Raw genomic sequence first — 14,938 nt, forward strand, 5'->3', positions numbered from 1 at the left:
GGTTGGCTGAGCTCCCAGGTGCGGCCGACCTGGGCCGGGTCCCGCGGGCCTTGGGCTTGAGGCGCTGCGGGTGGCCCGGCGGCTGGCTGGCTGGCTGGCTGGTGCGCTCCCGGGTGGTCGGGGGTCTCCGCCCTCCGCGTGGCCCCCACGTGGCCGCAGGAATCCCGGCGGCACTGGACGCCAGCCGAGCCGACACCGCGCAGGTGACACTTGTGCGCCCCACGTTCCTGGGGAAGAGAAGCCAAGTACATACAGCGCTCCGGATTGTAAGAAGTAGCGACTTCAGGAAAATAAACTCGGCTCTAAGCCGATGTGCGAGACAGGGCCGCGCGCCGGTGGCTGGCGCCTGGCATCGTAGCCACCCGGGAGGCTGAGGCCCGGGATCGCGCCTCCAACAGCCCGGCACGAAGGTCCGCCAGACGCTGATCTCCAACTAAACCGCCGGAAAGCCGGAAGTGGCGCTGTGGCTCAAGTGGTAGGGCGCTCGCCTTGAGCTGAAGAGCTGAGGGACAGCGCCCAGGCCCAGAGTTCAAGTCCCACGACCAAAAAAAAAAAAGACAAGCCTGTCATCCTGGCCCTTGTCCAGTTTGGGCTACATAGGGAGACCACATATTAACCCGCACTCGCTCTCCGAAAATGTAATTCATAGACTTATGTGTACAAAGAGAATAGAGGTAGGTGTGGCGGGGCGGGCCATTTTATAGGCCTAGGTGAGGTTTAGAAGCTTTTCCATTTTTGCATTCTGTCCCTGGAACAGAGGCTGTACAATAGTCGGGCTTTGGTTCTAGACCCTAGAACGGGGGCTAACCCCCAGTAGGGAAGGGAATGTCAATACAAGATGATTAATATCAATACAAGATGATTAACTAGATTTCATTGTCAGTTAACTCATATATACTTCTTTTTTTTTATTGTGAAAATACCATACAGAGGGGTTACAATTACATGGGTAAGATAGTGAGTACATTTCTTAACCATTGTTGCCTCCTTTGTTTCCCCTTCCCATCCCTTCTCCACTCCCCACCCGTATATAATTCTTTTGGATAATATGTCCCTTGCACTTTTTTTTATGACAGTCCTGACAGGACCTGGGCACTGTCCCTGAGCTCTTCTACCACATTGAGTCACAGCGCCACTTCCCAGTTTCTGGTGGTTAGAAATAGGAGTCTTATGCATGGACTTTGCTGCTCAGGCTGGCTTTGAACCACTCTCCTCAGATCTCAGCCTCTTAAGTGTAAGGTCCGCTCCTGGATGGCCAGCAGACTCCACCCTCCTCACAGCAAAGTCTCCACCCAGTACCTGTGTTACCTAGGCAACTGGAACACCTGGAAGAGGTCACATCTGCATCCGCTGAGGTCACATCTGAATTTGATGTGGCCACACCTTTCTCTGCCCATACCCTAGATAAGGGCTAGCCCAGGCCCAGACTCTCTCTCTCTCTGTTCTTTTCTGCTTTCTCTTACTCTCTTGCTGCTTTTTTCTAGCTCTCTCTGCTTTCTCTCTGCTCTCTTTGTGTATTTTTGTGTGTGTGTGTGTATTTTTTTTTTCTTTGTGTATTTTTTTTTTTTGGGTCCGGTCATGGGGCCTGAACTCTGGGCCTGGACGCTATCCCTCAACTCTTCAGCTCAAGGCTAGCGCTCTACCACTTGAGCCATAGCGCCACTTCCGGCTTTTTTCTTATTGCTTATGTGGTGCTGGGGAATCGAACCCAGGGCCTCAGGCATGCAAGGCAAGCGCTCTACCACTGAGCCACCTTCCCAGCCCCTCTGCTCTAGCTCTTTCCTCTCTCTTTCCTCTCTTTCCCAGCTCTCTCTCATTCCCAGGCCTTTCCCAGCCACGTGGAGTGCCAACCTTGCCTGGTCCCAGCAGGTCTACTGAACCTACTCCTTACCTGAATACCACCTGCGTGCTGGTGCTGTTCTTACTCGGCTACCTCTTTTTAAAAACCTAACATAAATGGTGCTAACACTAATTAGCTAGGATTATAGAATGAGCCACCAACTCATGTAAATTTTTGATAATCGTGTTTTGATATTTCTTTTGCCCACAAGCTTAAAAAAAAAAAAAAAAAGGCCCTGGCTGGGAACATGACTCAGTGGTACAGTGCTTGCCTTGCATGCATGAGGCCATGGGTTCGATTTCTCAGCACCACTTAAGCAGAAAAAGCCGGAAGTGGTCCTGTGGCTCAAGTGTAGAGTGCTAATGAGCTGAAAAGCTGAGGGACAGCGCTCAGGTCCAGAGTTCAAGCCCCACGATGACAAAAAAAAAAAAAAAAAAAAAAAAAAAAAATTCCTCAGCACCACATAAACAGAAAAAGCCAGAAGTGGTGCTGTGGGTCAAGTAGTAGAATGCAAGCCTTGAGCAAAAAGCAGCTCAGGGAAGAAATGGGAGGTAGAAAAATAAATAAAAAAGTTAAAAAGAAGAAGAAGAAGCTGCTCAGGGACAGTGCCCAGGCCCTAAATTCAAGCCCCAGGACTGACACACACCAAAAAATAAAAGTAATAAGAGCTGGGTGTTGGTGGCTCACACCTGTAATCCTAGCTACTCAGGAGGCTGAGATCTGAGGATTGTGGTTCAAAGCCAGCCCAGGCAGAAAAGTCCATGAGAGGGGTTGGGAAGGTGGCTCAGTGGTAGAGCGCTTGCCTTGCATGCATGAGGCCCTGGGTTCGATTCCTCAGCACCACATAAGCAAAAAAGAAAAAAGCCAGAAGTAGCGCTGTGGCTCTAATGGTAAAGCGCTAGCCTTGAGCTGAAGAGCTAAAGGACAGCGTCCAGGCCCAGAGTTCAGGCCCCACGACAAGACCCCAAAAAAAAAAAAAAAAAAAAAAGTCCGTGAGACTTTATCTCCAATAAACCACTAGAAAACTGGAAGTGGCGCTGTGGCTCAAGTGGTAGCATGCTCTTCTTGAGCTGAAGAGCTGAGGGATAGTGCCCAGACTCAGAGTTCAAGCCCCATGATGAAAGAAAGGGGGTGGGGGGGAGGAAGGGAGGGAGAGAAGAAAAGAAAGACAGACAGACTTGGGAAGAGAAATCCCCTCCTATATAACTAGTATAAACTTTTTTTTAAAAAAATAGGTTTTTGGAAGAGTTAAAATGCGATCGTTGGAGCTTTGAGGATGTACTGTTGCTGAAGGAGAGAACCTGGAGAAACAAAGGTGCCAAGACAGTTCTTTGAAGGGCATGAAGAATGGGGAAGGAAGAGGGATTTTGGTCACTGCTGCTGGGTACCATCAGGGCACTGAAGGATTTTGGGTAGGACAAATTAGGCACAATTTTAAAGGGAAGACTGAAGGAAGACCCAAGAAAGAAAGTGAGTGAAGGTAGATAAGAATGACTAAAATCAGAGCTGGATGCTGGTGGCGCATGTCTGTAATCCTAGCTACTCAGGAGGCTGAGATCTGCAGATCCCAGTTCAAAACCAGCCCTGGCAGGATCTCCAATAAACTACCAGAAAACTGGAAGTGGTGCTGTGGCTCAAGTGGTAGAGCACTAGCTTCGAGCTGAGGGACAGTGCCCAGGCCCACAGTTCAAGCCTCGTGACTGACCAAAAAAAAAGGACTCATCAACATTTAGCCAAAGTGTACTAGGCTAGAACTTATGATGGTGAAATCTCAAGTTTAAAAGGAATTTGTGTGTGTGTGTGTGTGTGTGTGTGTGTGTGTGTGTGTGTGTGTGATGGAGCTTGACCTTGGGGTGTAATGCTGTCCCTGAGAGCTCTTTGGCTGTAGCTACCACATTGAACCATATTGCCACTTCCAGGTTTTAGGTCATTAGAGATAAAAGCCTCACGGAGACTTTCTGCCCCTGCTGGCTTCGAACCGCCATCCTCAGATCTCAGCCTCCTGAGTAACTAGGATTACAGGCACAGGTCTCCTGCACCCAGTTAGGTGGTTTTGTTTTTTGTTTCTTTCCAGGTTGAACTCTAAAAAGTAAAAGAGCAGCTGGGCACTGATCGCTCATGCCTATAATCCTAACTACCCAGGAATGTGAGACATGAAGATCCCAGGGCAGGGAAGTCTACGATTCTTTTCTCCAGTTAACCACCAAAAAAAAAAAAAAAAAGCTGGAATGAAGCTGTGGGTCAAGAGCTAGCCTTGAGCAAAAAAAGTAACAAAAACAAAGAAACCTCTGAGTGACAGCGCCCAGGGCCGAGTGCCCCAGGATCAGCACAAAAGCGGAAAATAAAATTCTTAAAAACTAAAGGATATGAAGTGAGCGCTAGAACAGATCTCCAGTAACTACAAGACTTAACCTCGCCCAGCCCGAACTGACGGAGTCGCTGCGCATGCGCAAGGCCGCGCCGTGAGCCGCGGAGCTCCGGCCGCCAGGGGGCGCCGCTAAATCGCGGCGGCTGTTCCTCCGGATTCCCAGAGGCCTAGGTTGAGACGTCGTGACGCGCCGGCCCTGCGCGCACGCGCGCTCCCTGGCGGTCCTGTCAACATGGCGCCGGTGGAGCACGTCGTGGCCGACGCCGGGGCTTTCTTGAAGGACGCGCCTTTGCAGGTACGGGAGATCCCGCCCGAGGAACAAAGCCCGGGGTGGCTCGCGGGGGTGCGGGGGGGGGGGGGGGCGGGCGTGAGCCGGGCCGATCTCTCCGCAGGACATCGGGAAACACATCTACACCATCCGCGAGGTCGTCAGCGAGATCCGGGACCGGGCCACGCGCCGGCGGCTCGCCGTCCTGCCGTACGAGCTGCGGTTCAAGGAGCCGCGCCCGGAGTGCGTGCGGCGGGGTGAGCGCCGCGGCCGGGGCGTGGGGCGCGGGGCCTGCCGGGGCCCGCCGGGGCCCGGGCTGGAGGATCGGGGGTCTCAAGCGTGGGGAGCGAGGTCTTCCTGGGCCCGGAGTGGCCGGACCCGCCACCACCCCCGCACCGCTCCCGAGAGGTCTCAGCCGCGGGGCCCCCTCTGTAAAACGAGAAAGACGCCTACCGCCAGGTTGCAGCGCCGTGAACCGGGCGCGGGCCCCTCGGCACCGCGTCCTGCGCGCTCTTAGCCCACAGGGTGGATTCAGAACAGAACGGGCGCTGCCGAGGTGGAGGCTTGCGGGTTGAAGGCCACCAGCGCAGGGAGGTCAATTAACTACCAGAACAGCCGGAAGGGGAGCTTAGGGACAGCACACAGGCCCCGAGAGACAGACAGACAGACACACACACACAGACACACACACACACACACACACACACACACACACACACACACACACACACACACACACACACACACACACACACACACACACACACACACACACACGCGAGCCTGGTATATTAAGGACCTGGTCAAAAAGAAAAAAGTCAGATCGCTCACTGTTAGTTTTCTTAGGGACGATGCTTTTTGGATGTGAAGGCCCGCCTCAGCCCAGAAAAAAAGAAAAAAGAAAGGAAAAAGGGATGTTTTTAGACCTTGTACTAATTATAATTAGACCTTAAATAAAACTAAAGTTATCTCTTGCCTGGGAGTCATCGTTGCTCTCTTGTTAGGAATGAAAGGTTCTCAGCAGTTGAAGTATTTTAGAAGTTAGAGGCTGAGAGGACAGACATTGTTACCCATTCTAATAGTTTCTGGTTTCTGTGGCTTTCTCTACCAACTTGCTACCTATGGGATCTTTGCCAGGTTGTTGGAAGCTTTTTCTCTCTCCTCTCTCTCCTCTCTTCCTCTCCTTTCTCCTCTCCTTGAACTCTGGCCTGGGTGCTGCTCTTCAGCTCAAAGCTAGCACCACTTCTGGTTTTCTGGTGGTTAATTAGAAGAGTCTCACCGACTTTCCTGCCCCAGCTGGCTTTGAACCACAATCTTCAGATCTCAGCCTCCTAAGTATCTAGGATTAGAGGTGTGAGCCACTACCACCCGGATGTGGGGGATTATTTTTGAGATTAAGGTCTCCCCTTCATGCCAGATTTGGCCTAGACTTCCATCTTCCTACCTAGCTTTCTGCTTTAGCTGAAATGACAGGTATTTGCCACCACACTTAGCTTTTTATTGGTTTAAGTGGGGTTGGGTAAAGTTTTTGCCTAGGTTGGCTGCAAAACTAGATCACTTTCCTCCTGAGTAGTGAGGGTTATAGGTATAAGCCACTATAATTTTTTTTTGGGGGGGGGTTGTAGTCCTGGGGCTAGCACTCTACCACTTGAGCCACAGCACCACTTTCAGCTTTCTCTGGGTATGTGTACTGAGGGATCAAACCCAGGGACTGATGCATGCTAGGCAAGAACTCTACCATTGAGCCACATTCCCAGCCCTCAGCTCACTCTTTTAAAAACTTTCAGGCTAGAGATGAGACTCAGCAGCAGAGTACCTGCCCAGCAGGCATGAGGTTCAAATCCCAGTACTGCCAAAAAACAAAGAGATCTAAAAAAAATTTCAAAAACGGTCTGTGGTTATAAAGCAATTTAGTATTTTTTTTCATCATAACTTTCCATTCCATTTGGACTCTAATTATTCTCTTCATCTAGATTGTTATAGTTAGAATCTTAGAGCTGGGAGAGGAGGATTCTATTCTAAGCTTTCATAAGGACATTTTATCCTTTATGCAAATACTGGGCTAACTGCTGAGACTTTCAACTATCTTTTCCTTCATCTGCTCACACTAGGATGCAGTAGGACTCATGCTAGTTACAGCATGAATTTTGGTGGTGGAGAATAGTGTCTCAACTGAGGGTAGAATTGAATGAGTTGTGTTGCCATTTTTATGGGTTACTGGCTTTTTTTCTTTATGGTTATTTGGGGTCCTATTATTTTTGGGGGGGAGGGTTGGCGTCTAATCAAAGTTGGGGATCTCTTGCTTTCAGTGACTGAGTTTTCAAAGAAAACTGGAGACTATCCCAGCCTCTCAGCCACAGATATCCAGGTGCTGGCACTTACTTACCAGTTGGAAGCAGATTTTGTTGGGGTGTCTCACCTGAAACAAGAACCAGAAAAGGTAAGTCCAGAGAGCTGGGGTTTTGTTTTTCAATTCACTTTTTTGTTGTGGAAGTGGAGGAAGCGGTGTAATGGGACGCTGTCTGCATTTACTACAGCAGCCTCATGGTTGATTGGCTTCATTTCTACTGAGCCACAGCCCTGAGGATTTTGAATTTGGACAGCATTTATCAATTTCCTGATAAATGTTTCTTGGTGTGTCTTGAAAGATAGAACCTCTTGAAAGAAATAGCTTCAAAGCCATTACACCTACACAGAAACAATAGTCCTCTAACGTCACCCAAGGAGCCATCAGTTGTTGTATTTCTCATTGTTTTATAATTAGTAAGCCTGGTTTTCATCAGCATCCAAATACAGCTCGTTAATTGCAAATAAGCAAATGTGTGTCTTGATCCATATGTTCCTAGGAAGGATTGTTTAAGTTTTGAAAATGGAAAGATCAAAAATCTTGTTTGAGTAGAATGCTTTTTGGAAGTGCAAAAAGAAGGAACACTAGTGCTTGAATGCTTGCCTTTTTTATAGTCCTTTCTGACGTTCACTGTGGGCTCCTGTTGGGGACTCGAACTTGGTTGGTTTGAAGACATTGACGATGGATTGACTCGGACTCACTGGCTGAGTCCAGGCCAGAGGACTTTGGAAGCCAGCCAGTTAACCTGGAGATAATTTATTTCTGATAGTGTTCACAAAAATCATAAGCAGTGTTTGCTTTTTTTGTTTATTTTTTGTCGGTTGTGGGGCTTGAACTCTGGGCCTGGGCATTGTCCCTGAGCTCTTCAGCTCAAGGCAAGCACTCTACCACTTGAGCCACAGCACCACTTCCTGTTTTCTGGTAGTTTGTTAGAGATAAAGAGTTTCATGGACTTTCCTGCCCTGGCTGACTTTGAACTGTGATCCTCAGATCTAAGCCTCTTGAGTATCTAGGATTACAGGCATGAGCCACTGGCGCCTGGCTACAAGCAGTGTTTTTTGTTGTTGTCTTTGGTCAGTTGTGGGGCTTGAACTCTGGGCCTGGATGCTATCCCTCAGCTCTTCAGCTCAAGGCTAGTGCTCTACACTTGAGCCACAGCACCACTTCCAGATTTTTCTGTTTATGTGATGCTGAGGAATCAAACCCAAGGCTTCATGCATGCAAGGAAAGCACTCTACCACTGAGCCACCTTCCCAGCCCCACAAGCAGTGTTTTTATCTGACTGCCTGTGCTAGTTAGATCTATCCTCCCTATCTATTCCCAGCCAGGTTTAGAATCCTCTGGTTTAAAGGTCTAAAAGTGATACCTTACAACACAAACTTGCATGTCACCAGAATGCATTGATTGGTATGCGATGCTTTGGAACAGTGCTTCCTTTGACCCAGCAGTCCAGCTCTGAGGCATCTGTCCTAAGTGTAATGGGCAGTGACATTCACACATGTTGAGGAATTGAATCCCAAGTTCTTACTTAATTGTGCTGGGATGGGAAAATATTGTCATTTTTTTCTATGTATATATTCTTATATTTTCCAGTCTTTTTAAACATTGGATAGGTTTTATTTCAGTAACTATGGGGGAAATATTTTGCCTTTTTAAAAAATAATCCTTCATGTTGTAGTTTCAAGCTAAATTTCCTTGCTCAGTGGTCATCTTATTTATCCTATTATTATTTCTTTAAGGTTAGAGTGAGCTCCTCCACTCAGCACCCAGAAAACCCTCTGCACATTTCTGGTTTTCATCTGCCTTCCAAGGTAATTCCATCTACAAACCATATTCCTCAAGCTCTTGTTCTGTATTGCTTAAGACAAGGTCTCCCCAGGTAGCCCAGGTTCATGGTCCTCCTGCCGCAGCCTCCCACATGCTGGGATTAGAGGTGCCATCACCAAGCCTGGCTCTACAGGCTCTCTGTCTGTAGAAAACCAAACTTGCATTTTCTGTTAGCAGTATTTTCCATCCCTGTCCGAACTGACTTGCAGGTCATGTGATTACACTCACTTTTCCAGTTTTAAGTTGTCACTGGAAGAAGGGGGAATAGCTCAGTGAAGGTATGCACAGCACTCTGGGTTTGGTCCCCAGCATCACAGAAAAGATGTTTTTTTAATGTCTATGTGTTTTAATCTTAGCCTAAACCCCGTCCAGAAACGTCCAATCATGGATACACGGCTGATGGTCCTGAGAGCGTGGAATTCAGTTCCTTTGTGTTCTGGAGGAGCCCCCTGCCTAACATTGACCGCGAGCTGCAGGAGCTACTGGTGAGGCCTGGCTCTGGTCTGCAGCTTACCCTGCGCTAGCTGGTCCACCCATCTCCAGTGGGCTGGAACTCTATGCTATTGCTATTTCAGATTGATGGAGGGGAAGAGGAGGAGGAGGAGGAGAGAGAAGATGGATTCGAAGATAGGAAAGAAGACAGCGATGACGATGGGGGTGGGTGGATAACGCCCAGCAACATCAAACAGATCCAGCAGGAGTTGGAGCAGTGTGACCACCCGAAGGACGTGCGGGTCGGCTGTGTGACCACAGACTTCGCTATGCAGGTGAGGGGTGGACACAGGCCAGTCCTGGACCTTGCATCATGCTGTCACTGGCATGGTCCTGTCGGGGTTTGGGGATTGTGCAGCACTGCTGGTGTCTACCGCTGCTTTTTCTGGCTCCAGGAATTTGACCTGTGTCCTTTAGCAACATTTGTATTGTGTATCTGATGTTCGAATTGGACTTAGTTTAGTTGAACTCAGTTAGGTACATGGAGAAGGTAGGCAGGTTTTTCAACGCAGAAGTGGGACTCCTTTCCTCTGATAGAATGTCTCTGTTGAGACAGCTTGCTCACAATGAGCACAGGAGGCCTGTCCTTGCCAGAGTCCCTGTCTAGTGCATACACCTGGAGAGATACCTCTAGGTGACCAACTGGAGGCGTGGGTCAGGTGATAGAATGCCAGCCACAAGTGAGAAAGCTAAACAAATGTACAAGACTCAGAGGTTCAGGCCTCAGGACTAACACACAAAAACCACAACCACAAAAGGTATGAGCCAAACCAAGGTATCTAGCTGACTAACTACAAAGTTTGTGTTAAGATCTAACTTGTGTCTGGTTTCCTTCACCTGCTGCTTGCAGAATGTTCTGCTGCAGATGGGGCTGCACGTGCTGGCGGTGAACGGCATGCTGATCCGAGAGGCCCGGAGCTACATCCTGCGTTGCCATGGCTGCTTCAAGTATGTAGCGATGCGCAGAACCTGGGGCCCCGCTGCTGTGCCCGCTGCTGAGAACTTCCAAGCAGAGCGCTATATTCCATCCCTATTTTTCGCCCGCCTTCTCATTCTGGGGTGCCCTGGTTCCACTCTACCAGAGCACAGAGGTTGCCAGCAACTCCACACGCACAAACACATCCCCTTGGGGGTCTGGGTTCATTCTAGATGTTCACCCTGGACTGTTTCTGGGGGGAGTGACCAATTTGCTTTGAAGTAATGCACTGGGAGACTGAGTTTTGTAGAACAGAGATGAAACAAGACCAGACTGTATACTTCATGCCTGAAATTTCAGAGTAAGACCAAAGTCTAAATCTTTTTTTTTTTTTTTTGGTCTGTCATGGGGCTTGAACTCTGGACCTGGACGCTGTCCCTCAGTTCTTCAGCTCAAGGCGAGCGTGCTACCACTTGAGCTACAGCACCACTTCTGGTTTTCTAGTGGTTTATTGGAGATAGGAGTCTCATGGTCTTTCCTGACTGGGCTGGCTTTGAACTGCGATCCTCAGATCTCAGCCTCCTAAGTAGCTAGGATTACAGGCATGAGCCACCGGCACCCGGCTCCAAGTCTAAATCTTTAGTACAGGAATTCATGTCCAGATTCCCTCTTCCTGTGTGAATCTGCCACTCAGTTACTGCCAGGCTTGGAACTTAGTCCACAACACCTGTGAGCGGGCACTTGGTTCTCTCTTAGACTTACAGGCAGGGGGAGGCGCTTCTCCAGCCATGTCACCCTCATTTCCTGTCCTGACACACGCTGGGACATTCCTATGGCTGCTGCCTGGCCCCTGACAGGGGCAGCTTTAGCCTGTCCGGGGTCCTTCCTGGGAGCTTGAGTGAACAGGATTGAGGCCCGCTCTCCAGCCATTCGTCACCCCCACCAGGTGTTGCCTGTGTGATTCTTGGCTACCTCCGGTGGTACTGTCCAGGCCAACGATCAGGGACAGGGTAGGAGCCGTAACAGTAAGCTCTAGAAAGGACACTTGCTCCTTAGGTCACTTACCTTTCCCTCCGAGGAAGGCAGCAGCCTTTGCTGTGTGTTTAGTGCAGGAACCCAGGCGGCCTCTGTGTGTGTGTGTGTGTGTGTGTGTGTGTGTGTGTGTGTGTGTGTGTGTGTGTGTGTGTGTGTGTGTGTGTGTGTGTGTGTGTGTGTGTGTGTGTGTGTGTGTGTGTGTGCGCACCAGTACTGGAGCTTGACTGTGTGTGTGTGTGTGTGTGTGTGTGTGTGTGGTGTGTATGCACCAGTACTGGAGCTTGACTGTGTGTGTGTGTGTGTGTGTATGCACCAGTACTGGAGCTTGACTGTGTGTGTGTGTGTGTGTGTGTGTGTGCGTGCGCGCGCGCGTGTATGCACCAGTACTGGAGCTTGACTGTGTGTGTGTGTGTGTGTGTGCGTGTGTGTGTGTGTGCGTGTGTGTGCGCGTGTGCGCGTGCGCGCGCACCAGTACTGGAGCTTGAACTGGAGGCCAGGGCACTGTCCCTTAGTTTTAGTTTTTTTCCTCTCAAGGCTTGAGCCCCACCTCTACTTGTGGCTTTTTGCTGGTTAATAGGAAATGAGTCTCCTGACCAGGTTAGCTTTGAACCTGAATCCTTAGATCTCAGCCTCTCGGGTGGCTAGGATTATAGGTGTGAGCCACTGGGCGCTCGCCAGCCTTTTATAAAGATGTATGTGGTACCTTGCAGCTCTCTGCATGCATTCAACGCCCCTTGTCCTTTCCTCCCCAGAGGCTGGGGACCGCTGTGCACCGGGGCTATGTTTGCTGCCTGCAGTGCCAGCCTACAACATCTCTTCTGCCCTCCAGGACAACGTCAGACATGAGCCGCGTGTTCTGTGCGCACTGTGGGAACAAGACCCTGAAGAAGGTGTCTGTGACCGTCAGTGACGATGGCACCCTGCACATGCACTTTTCCCGCAACCCCAAGGTGCTGAACCCCCGTGGCCTCCGGGTGAGTGCCAGCGTCTCCCCACACTCAGAGCACGGGATTGAAAGCCTGGGCTGGGGGGGGGGGGGAACCAGAGACCAGTCCCCTTGCGAGGTTCTAAGCGGAGCTGACGTCCTTCCTACCGACCGTGTGGTGTACATGCAAAGATGGGGCTCTGAAGTTTGGGCAAAAACAGCTTGGAGTGACTGTGTGGTGGCAGAGGGTAGGTGGTTATGGTTGCCGGTTTCTGGTGGTGGCAGTGTTGATCGGTCACTTGGTTAATCTGATGGACTCGGCCGTGTAAGGTTACAGAACTAGTAACTTACTTTAGAGAGACGCTGTAGTGAAATTGCCGAATTGTGAGTCACTGCGCCTCTGTGTTGCTTGGCATTCTAGCTGAAGAGGCTCTGACCTTTTATTCCCATTTATTCCTAAGTGTGAGCTTGTGAATTTTTATTTCCGTCTCTGGAATGTGCTCCTCACTTGGAGGCTGAGATTGTGCCCCGCGTGGCCAGCAGGGGCCCGTGGAGCCGCCCTGGGTGCCCCTGGATCACACTTGTTCTTCCCGGCACAGAGTGGTCCCAGGCCCTAGAATCCGCCGTGGCTCTTGGAGTCCCGGGGATCTCCCTGCACAGCGCAGCCCCGTGCCCCTCCCCAGGGCCCTCCCTGACACCGTGCGCGCCGCCGGGCCACAGGCCTGCTTCGCCCCAGCGCAGTTTGTCTGCCAGTTCACGATTGCTGACACACAGAGCTGTGACAGTGGTGCCAGGTCACTAGGAAGCGCCCTGCAGGTGTGCGGGGCTCTGCGGTCGGCGGGACCCCGCTGTGCTCCGTTGTAACTGCCTTCCCGGGTCTGTCTGCAGTACTCACTGCCCACCCCCAAGGGGGGCAAGTACGCCGTGAGCCCCCACCTGACGGAGGATCAGCGCTTCCCGCAGCTGCGGCTCTCCCGGAAGGCCAGGCAGAAGACCGACGTGTTCGCCCCGGACTACATCGCCGGCGTGTCCCCCTTCGCGGAGAACGACATCTGCAGCCGCTCGGCCATGCTGCAGGTCCGCGACGGCTCCTTGGGAGCGGGCCGGAGACGACTAAATCCCAACGCTTCCAGAAAGAAGTTTGTGAAGAAAAGGTGAAGCTCGAGGCCCCGCCGCTGAACTGCGCTGCGCTCGCCCCGGGCGCTCGCTCGGGACGCCGGCGTCTCCTCCAGCTGCGCGGCCCGTGAAGCATCCGGATGGGAGCAGGGGCTGGGCCACCCAGTGCTGCAGCTCACCGCTGTCTAGGGCGGCTGGGGAAGCCGAGCCCACCTCGCTCCAGGCCGCAGGAGCAGGAATTCCATGAACACAAAGGGAGCGAAGCTCAAACCTTCAAAGGAGGGATGTTCCAAGTTGGCAGTATTTTTCTAATAAACAAGCTCACAAGTTGTTGCACATTTTTTGCACCTGGGGAATGAGAGGGCTGACGCTTCCTGCTGCGGACCTAGGAACAAAGGGCCAGGTTTATCTTGGTAGAAATTGTGTTTCAAGCCGGGCGCTGGTGGCTCATGCCTGTAATCCTAGCTACTCAGGAGGCTGAGATCTGAGGATTGCAGTTCAAAGTCAGCCCTGGGCAGGAGAGACCGTGAGACTCCTATCTCCAATAAACCACCAGAAAACCGGAAGTGGCGCTGTAGCTCAAGTGGTAGAGCGCTTGCCTTGAGCTGAAGAGCTGAGGGACAGCGCCCAGGCCCAGAGTTCAAGCCCCACGACCGACAAAAAAAAAAAAAGAAAGAAATTGTGTTTCACAATAAAGAAGTGCCTTTTTTTTTTTTTTTTTGGTTGTGGATCCTGAACTCTGGGCCTGGGCGCTGACCCTCAGCTCTTCAGCTCAAGGCGAGTGCTCTACCACTTGAGCTACAGTGTCACTTGCAGTTTTCTGGTGGTTTTGGAGATAAGAGTCTCACTGACTTTTCCTGCCCAGGCTGGCCTTGAAACAAGATCCTCAGATCTCAGGCTCCTGAGTAGCTAGGATTACAGGCGTGAGCCACTGGCGCCTGGCTACTTTTTTCTTTTTTTAGGTGATATTGAGATTAAATTAAGAACCTTAGGCTTGCCGGCAGGTGCTCTATCACTTTTTTTTTTTTTTAAATTGAGTTACTCAGCAAAGTTGAGTATAATGAATGCATATGGGTCACTTACTGCTCTGGGTTCACACACGCTGTCTCCCAGGGTAAGGACGGTTCTAATTCGGGAAGTTGAACACCAGTAAATTACTTGGCACTGGAAACCACCCAGTGTCAGTCACAGAGACCAGTTGCACTCCAGTGTGAAGGCCATCATGTAGAGCTCTAAGCATTAACCTATGTATTACAGTCTCCACCTTAACAACTGAACAGCAGCCCACTTAATAATAGCTCAGAGTGTAGTTAAAGGCATGGCTGCCCTTACCCAGCAGGCCTGGACCCTAGCAGATGTTAAAGCACATTCTCCAAGTCACAGACTGTCAGTGAACAAGCCAAGATTTCCACTCAGTCCACTGCTGTTTATAAACAAATGTCCCTGCTTGAAAGCAAGCATGCTCAACCCTGGCTTGTGTGATCCATAGGGCTGGGCTCCAGCTGTTGGGCTGATGCCACCTTAATAAAACCCAGGGTGTGGGGACAAAGACATGACCCCACCTCACCTGCCTTCTCTACTGTCCATACTGAAACAGGAAAATAGGGCCATATAACAAATACCCTGCATCATATCTTTCCATTATCAGCTAAAAACTAAGAGACCATTTCAGGTACCAAAAGAAATGGGTAGTAGGGGAGGGGGAACGAAATAATGCAAAGGGGGTGCTAGTGGCTCACGCCTGTAATCCTAGCTACTCAGGAGGCCAAGATATGAGGATCGTGGTTCAAAGTCAGCCTGGGCA

At 50.6% G+C, this 14,938-nt stretch overlaps 1 protein-coding gene across 1 annotated transcript; it reads left to right on the forward strand.

The window, feature by feature from the left end:
* Nucleotides 1-167: 167 nt before the first annotated feature.
* Nucleotides 168-13,470, forward strand: LOC138815352 (RNA-binding protein NOB1). Its single transcript, XM_070004686.1, has 11 exons — nt 168-674; nt 3,076-3,155; nt 3,915-4,503; nt 4,601-4,733; nt 6,786-6,916; nt 8,563-8,634; nt 9,007-9,135; nt 9,226-9,417; nt 9,993-10,090; nt 11,923-12,067; nt 12,907-13,470. Exons 3-11 carry the CDS (start codon nt 4,441-4,443, stop codon nt 13,174-13,176), a joined length of 1,233 nt encoding a protein of 410 aa, XP_069860787.1. The 5' UTR covers nt 168-674; nt 3,076-3,155; nt 3,915-4,440; the 3' UTR covers nt 13,177-13,470.
* The last annotated feature ends 1,468 nt before the right edge of the window (nt 13,471-14,938 follow it).

This window comes from Dipodomys merriami, unplaced genomic scaffold (genome assembly GCF_024711535.1).
Source record: "Dipodomys merriami isolate MVZ:Mamm:240054 unplaced genomic scaffold, mDipMer1.0.p SCAF_64, whole genome shotgun sequence".
Taxonomy (NCBI): Eukaryota; Metazoa; Chordata; class Mammalia; order Rodentia; family Heteromyidae; genus Dipodomys; species Dipodomys merriami.

Bases quoted from the DNA above. Each gene is read 5' to 3' on its own strand.
- LOC138815352 (XM_070004686.1), top strand. From the start codon at position 4,441: ATGGCGCCGGTGGAGCACGTCGTGGCCGACGCCGGGGCTTTCTTGAAG. The intron at 4,504-4,600 runs GTACGGGAGATC...ATCTCTCCGCAG, and splicing joins TGAAGGACGCGCCTTTGCAG to GACATCGGGAAACACATCTA. The intron at 9,136-9,225 runs GTGAGGCCTGGC...TTGCTATTTCAG, and splicing joins GCGAGCTGCAGGAGCTACTG to ATTGATGGAGGGGAAGAGGA.